At 70.8% G+C, this 936-nt stretch overlaps 1 protein-coding gene across 1 annotated transcript; it reads right to left on the reverse strand.

Moving 5' to 3' along the window:
* Positions 1-351: 351 nt before the first annotated feature.
* Positions 352-933, reverse strand: AURANDRAFT_68675 (hypothetical protein; the record flags this gene model as incomplete). The annotated part of the gene is made up of 1 exon (XM_009044387.1): positions 352-933. A coding segment is annotated over one exon (582 nt), but the record flags the coding sequence as incomplete, so codon positions are not given.
* Positions 934-936: the final 3 nt, after the last annotated feature.

Consider the following 936-nt stretch of genomic DNA (forward strand, 5'->3'; position numbering starts at 1 on the left):
GGTCGCCGCCCGCCGAGTCGCCGCGCAGCAGCGAGCTCGCCCGCTTCATGCCGCCGGGGCCCGGCGCCTCGCCGCCCTCGTCCTCGCCGCCCAGCTTGCTCGACGACGTCAGGTTCGGCGTCGCCCGCCGGCTCACGGCCCTCAGGAGCGGCATCGGTTCGCGCCCGCGCCCGCGGGGCAGCCCCAGCTCGTCGTCTGTTCCTCGCGCGGGGGGTGCAAGGTAGATATTATGCGTCAAGATGCTGCCGCGCTTCGCGATCGGCTTGCGACCATCTCCTGCTCAATTTGGTCCCGTCACAGTGTCCCTCGTGTCGTTCCCCCTGCGCTAACAACAAGGACCCCGCAAGAAAACTAGGACATGGGCGCGCTGGGGACGAGGGACGTCAGGAACGAGAGGAGGCTCGAGAAGACGTGGGGCGGGCCGAACTCGTGGCCGCCGCTGTGGGGGATGAACATGACGCGCGCGCCGTTCGTCTTCAGCAGGTCGCAGAGCCAGTTCGCCGTGTAGAAGGGGATCGTGTTGTCCTGGAGCCCGTGGAGCTGGAGCACGCGGATGCCCCGGTGGCGGCTCGCGAGGCGCTCGGCCCAGCGCTCCACGGCCATGACGAAGCCCGAGAGCACGACGACGCCCGCGCACGTCTCGTCCAGGTGCAGCGCGACGTCCAGCGCCACCATGGCGCCCTGGGAGAAGCCGCAGAGGCACAGCGCCGACGTCGGCAGGCCCGTGCGCTCGCGCAGCGTGGCGACGAAGGACGACTGCGACGCGCGCATCTCCTCGACGCCGCCCGGTGTGGCCCGGACGACGCGCGCCTTCTCCGCCTCGCCCTGGAGCACGGCCATGACGTAGGAGCTAAAGTCGAGGTTGAACCAGGCCGACTCGCCGCACTGGGGCAGCACGAACTGCACCGCGTGGCCCGCCTCGTGGAGCCGCGCCTC

This window comes from Aureococcus anophagefferens, assembly GCF_000186865.1.
Source record: "Aureococcus anophagefferens unplaced genomic scaffold AURANscaffold_287, whole genome shotgun sequence".
NCBI classification, from domain to species: Eukaryota; class Pelagophyceae; order Pelagomonadales; family Pelagomonadaceae; genus Aureococcus; species Aureococcus anophagefferens.